The sequence below is a fragment of the Condylura cristata genome, unplaced genomic scaffold (assembly GCF_000260355.1).
Source record: "Condylura cristata isolate star-nosed mole 26May11 unplaced genomic scaffold, ConCri1.0 scaffold00012, whole genome shotgun sequence".
NCBI lineage: Eukaryota > Metazoa > Chordata > Mammalia > Eulipotyphla > Talpidae > Condylura > Condylura cristata.
The window spans coordinates 2,210,156-2,215,917 of NW_004567113.1; the positions used below are offsets into that span (position 1 = coordinate 2,210,156).

The following is a 5,762-nucleotide window of genomic DNA, read 5'->3' on the forward strand; positions in this document are numbered from 1 at the left end:
CTGCTTTCTAAGTTTAGAAAGTTGAGGTTATATTACTTGCATCAAACTGTTTAGAGAAAGGTATGGAAATGAAGCCTGCCCATATGTATGTATAATATATATATATATTTTTTTTTTCCAAAGGCTTCTAAACTTTGGATTTTGCTAGAATTCTTGTAGAAGATGATGCTGTAAAAAAAAAGGTTTAAGTCTTTTAAAAAGTGGGATATACTTTACATGATATTAGATTTGGGTTACAATATAGTGACTTAATATCTGTATATAATCATCACACATAGTTTGCAAATGTTTGTGGTATTTTAAAACTATTTAACATTTGTTTTTGCCATTTCCTACAAATGATTATGCCATAGGTAAATTCTGATTTCTTACTTCAGCAAATCTATCTTAATAATTGATGCATGCATCACTTTCAATTGGATTTTATGTGTCATTAGTTAAATATAACCAACTACGGATGTTTTTACAAAGTCATGACTAATTGACATGATGGACAGTAGCTAAAATTAAATCTGTGTAATCCACATTAGAATGTTCCTTTGAAAAAACTATCTGTGAATGTTAAGCTAAGGCAGAGTTACTGTCAACTTTTTATTAATGTCACCTATTCTGTTGAACTCCTTTTAACGTCATGATGGCTGTTCCATAACTTCTGAATTGGAAAATTTTCAACATATTTTGTTAAAGTAAGTAATAAAAAAAAATAATATGGAAGACAAAATCAGTACAAACAAGAGTAACTTGAAAGTTAAAGCAAAATGCAGGGCTCTCCTGGGTGGTGAAACATGTTAAAGTGCAGCACAATGAAGCTGTCCGCAGCCACTGCAGCACCAGGTTCAATCCCCAGACAGAGAGAGACCTGTATACATGGGACAGCAGACCACTCCTGACCCACCCACTGCTCCCCTCAGCTGTGTGTTTCAATCAATCTACCTGTTTTTCTCCCTACTCTCTGGTGAATCCTCTTACCCCTCACACCTCTAACCTGTACAGAAATTGAAAATAATGTATAAGATATTGATTTCAGTAAATAAACAAAAAGCCAGACAGATGAATGTTCCATCCATGTCTTGGTATACTGCATAAACAATTTAAACCCAAACCAGGCAGGGCACTCAAAATCTATGAAATTTATGAATAACTTACCAAAACAGTCAATGAGGCTTCCCAAATAAAACAACCAAGTAAAATAATCAAATAATGATCTAAATTTGCTTCTTTATAAAAATGTCTTCCCCTAGCTTTGTCAATGGCTCCTAATCTTGGGATCACTGTTGCCTGATTTGCAATCCAAGTACATCCAAACTTCACAAATTGAAATGGTCTATTTACCTCTCAACAACACATTAAACTATTAAGTGTGATGTATTGTTTAATGCACCAATGTACACCTCCCTGTTGAGAGTACATCATATATCCTGCCGTCATTTCTTATAATATCTTAATATATTTTAATAAATTTACAAGATTTAATGTTTTATGGATTTTATTCCTCCAAGTTGGTGACCATTTCTTAAAGTTAACCATAAGTAGGACTTTGTAGGAACATCCTTGGACTAAAATTAAGTTTACATACAGTTTTCCTTTAACTTAGAGATTTAAATTTAATCCATTGATTTGTGCCACGAACTTCAAAAGGAGGATTACTACTGTAAATGTGATGGCCTAGTTCATCCAAATGTGGTTCGGGATCAGTTATGGCAAACTGGGCTGCATCATCAACTTCTTTCCTCACATCAAAATCAATTTCTTTCAGTTCTTCAATACTGGCAAGATTGTTGCTTACCATTCTGTTTTTGAGAATCATAATAGGATCACTCTTATTTCTTACATTCTGAATTTCTTCTCGTGTTCGGTAACTGACTCCAGGATCACTCATACTGTGCCCATGATAACGGTATGTTTGCAGCTCCATAAGGATGGGTCCCTTTCCAGATCTGCAAAAATCAGCTGCAAACTTAGTTGCTTCCCGAACACAGAGAACATCCATTCCATCCACTCTTAATCCAGGGATAAAATTTCCTCTCTTGTAGTATTCAGGGGTGGCTGCGGCTCTTTCAACAGATGTTCCCATTCCATAGAAGTTATTCTCACAGACGAAAACACAAGGTAATTTCCACAAAGCTGCCATATTGTAAGCTTCAGATAGCTGCCCCTGATTAGCAGCACCATCCCCATACAGAGTCAAACAGACCTCATCGGTTCCTTTATATTTACAGGCCAAAGCAATACCAGTTCCCAGGGGCCCTTGAGAGCCAACAATGCCATTACCTCCATAGAAATTCTTGGTATACATATGCATTGACCCACCTTTACCTTTAGCACAACCTCCTCGTCTTCCTGTCAATTCTGCAAGAATTCCTCGGACAGAAATTCCACGAGTATAGCAAAAACCATGAGCCCTATAGGAGGTGATGACATGATCAGTTGGATTTATCCCAGCCTCAAGGCCTACACAGCAAGCTTCCTGACCATCACACAAGTGACAGAAACCACGAATAAATTTTTGTTTGTATAGCTGATCTGCCTTCAATTCCATTCTACGAATAACCTGCATCATCCTGTAGTATTTGAGCCCATCCTCCCTGGTTAACACTGCTGTGCCAGGGGGACCCTTTTCCAACCGGTGAAGATCACATTTCTTAATTTCAAATTTAGCGTCATTGCTGAAGTTACAGGAAGCCACTAGTACTCTGCGGGCCGGCTTCTGGGAGACACTTGACAACACACGGGAGACAGCAGCAGCCAGCATCTTCCTCATGGAGCGCACAGCTCTCCAAGGTCTCACGGTCAAAATCTGGACGGACCTACGCTGTGATGAAGTCTCCTGGCGTATTGGTCACGACATCGTCAGCGTCAGCACAGAACGCTCATGACGCCACAATGACCAAAGAGCCACGCCCTCCCACCCCGCCATCTGCCGCAGGCTTGGGTAGATTAATTTGTATTTATTTCTTACTGTAAAATTGAAAATATGAGTAGTTTTTAAAAATACATATATTTTAAATGGAAAAAATTAGTCATCCATTTTGAGCCAGAATTGTCGCTGAAACAATAACCAGAGTCCCTTCTTCGGCTATCCACTATCTCAAACCTCTTTATGGGAGAGCAGAATAAAGGAAATGATTAGCACATGAAAGTTCTGATAGGCTAAGCCAAACATATTCTTACTAATATTTCTTCAGTCTTTTTCTTAAATTTTAAAATTTGTATCAATTTTTTATCCATCTCCATAATATATCATTTATAACACATCATAGTAATGTACAGATAAATTATAGGTAGTTTAAGAGAAACACTTTTTTAAAAATATTTGTTTAAGGATTTATTTATTTATGCATACAGAACTGGGGTACAGGCCAGAGGTGCAGGGGTGGTGAGAGGCTTCACCAGAGACAGAGTGGGGAGCAGAACAGGCAGATCAAACAAGCACACTGCTGAAGGGAGCAGCGCGGGTCCGGAGAGGTCTTCAACGCTATATAGTGACCTCCCCCGGCGGGGATGGAACTCATGTTGAAGTGGCTTTAGCTTCTTAGTGCTGTGCTTTAACCTACTGCGCCACCAGGGAAGGTCACTAAACACTTTTAAAACAAGAAATGAAAACTAGATTTCCAGACGAATATGTCATGAATTTGTAGCCTCTGGGGAGAGATGGTAGGGACAGTGATAGTGTGCAAAGATCAGCCTGAGAATGACATTGTAAACTCAATAAGTTTTGACTGATGTGGGAAACTGGAGGCAAGACTGATATGCAAAAAGAGGTAAGGGCTTTAATACAGCACCTTTCCTTCGAATACTGAGTCTTGGCGAATTGTATCGTTATATTCTGACGAATGTATTTGTCTTTTCCTAAATCTTCCATAAGTTTCCATAGAAAATTTCAAGATTTTTTTTTTTTTTGTAATCAATCCAACATGAGACTACCTTAGTCCCAGACATTGAGAAGCATGTCCTCGTAATGCCTTTTTACTGTCAGATTTACCATTAGAAATAATACCATTAAACGCTTAACTTTTTAAAACAATATACAGTTGGAACTGCAAGAAATCAATAGTTCACTTCAGCCACTGCTAACTGTTCAATCACAGGATTCCTTTTTGCCTAAAGTTACAAAGACCGTGTTTTATTTTCCTCTTTTGTACTTTTAAAAGGAAGGTGATTTGGTAACCCCAGTAACTCTAACCAGGAATTCTATTTTATTTAGACCATTAAGCAGTTCACATGTTTATATACACTGCCTGTAGAAATGCACATACACATAAATTATAAAATCCCTGTTTGTAAATAAATTCTTCCCCAAACTTCCCTACCACCTCTTCAAAGAAATGTATTTTCCATATCTAATTTAAAAAGTTTTTCAAACACTTCTTTGCCTATTCAGGAAAGGAGAGAACATGTTAAAAAGTTGTGATAGCTTCTAAAATATGATACTCCTTCCACTGTCTCAACTTAGTCATCATAATAGGCCTCATCTTTTTCACTCAATTTAAAATTCTGCTATTGGAATTTATGATTTTTGTTGTTGTTTGTTCTCACTGTGAGAGTTCACCTGTATATGCTGTTCTTTTTCATTTTGTAAGTACTGGAGGTCTCAGGGGAGCATTATCTCCATGAGAATGAGAAAAATGACACTGCAGGATGGAACAGTAGTGTTAAAAGGTCCCTGAGTGACAGCTGAGCCTTTTTTTAGAGGTGTCGGCCAGGCTAGTGCTGCCAGGAACACAAGAGCTATCCAGTAAAGTGTGCCAATTTACTCTCGTCACAAGTAGCCCAGACTCCAAAGATAGAGCTCCCTTTAAAGGTCCAATGTTCTAAGGCTAAACCTTATGCACACTAGAGGAGAACAAGTGCAGATCTAATGGGGAAATACCTGTGCTACACAGGTCACCAAGTGATTATCGAGTCTTGCAATGAAAATAAATAATAAAATTGAGTTTGCCTGGGATCTCTTAAAAATACCTACCCTATACATTCTAGATTCAACTTATAGATAGCTTATATTTTCAGAATATGATGGTACATTTTTCTATTAAATTGACTAATCTCAATGACACTTTTTAAACTTTTATCATCATATTTTATTTGTTACATTTTTAAAATAAAAATGAAGCTTCCTGACATCAATGTAAAAATTTAAAGCCCCCTAAAGTTATTTCAAGCTGTTGAGCCTCTCATCTTACTTGCACCCAGTTTGAGAGAATTCAAGTTGAACATGGGTGATTGCACTAGAGCTCATGTATTTTACTTAAAATGATATATTTCACCTTATCATTTTTCAACACTGTGTTTATTACTAAGCAGAATTAAGAGTCATCTACATGTTCACTATAGAAATAATGTTTGAGATTAAGATTATCCCTAAATTTTAGGTTCTTAATTAATACCAAATCTCACTTTTAATTTTAATGTAATTGGAAAAACAGATGAACACTTTTATAAGGCCAGTGGTAGACTTTACATTTAATTAATGAAACTCTATTAAAAGAGGAACCAGTGATTATAGTAGCTGTCGTTCATGACAGTATAACATAATTTCACATTTTATGTTTAATGGTTGATCAAGGACATTTCTGAACTTAGCTTAAAAGTGTCACCTCATTACATCAATAGCATATAAAGTATTTTTTCAATAAGAGACAAGAAAATGTAGGTGAAAAGAATAGCATGATAAAAGGATAGTTAAATATCTGCAGTAATAATTGCATTGTTTAACCAAATGTTAAGTGAAGAAAGTTGTTAAAGAATGAATATGATCCAGATAC

At 36.5% G+C, this 5,762-nt stretch overlaps 1 protein-coding gene across 2 annotated transcripts; it reads right to left on the reverse strand.

Annotated features, from left to right (window-relative positions):
* Positions 1 to 1,585: 1,585 nt before the first annotated feature.
* PDHA2 (pyruvate dehydrogenase (lipoamide) alpha 2) lies at positions 1,586 to 2,761 on the reverse strand. Of its 2 annotated transcripts, XM_004681108.1 has the most exons (2): positions 2,233 to 2,761; positions 1,586 to 2,139 (listed from the first exon to the last, which is right to left on the reverse strand). In XM_004681108.1, the coding sequence occupies exons 1-2, from the start codon at positions 2,759 to 2,761 to the stop codon at positions 1,586 to 1,588; spliced, it is 1,083 nt and encodes a 360-aa protein (XP_004681165.1). The 2 variants fall into 2 exon arrangements, with proteins under 2 accessions (XP_004681165.1, XP_004681164.1); XM_004681107.1 differs by having other exon boundaries at positions 1,586 to 2,761.
* Between the last annotated feature and the right edge of the window lie 3,001 nt (positions 2,762 to 5,762).

Coding starts and splice junctions, on each gene's coding strand:
- PDHA2 (XM_004681107.1), bottom strand. CDS start 2,761: ATGAGGAAGATGCTGGCTGCTGCTGTCTCCCGTGTGTTGTCAAGTGTC.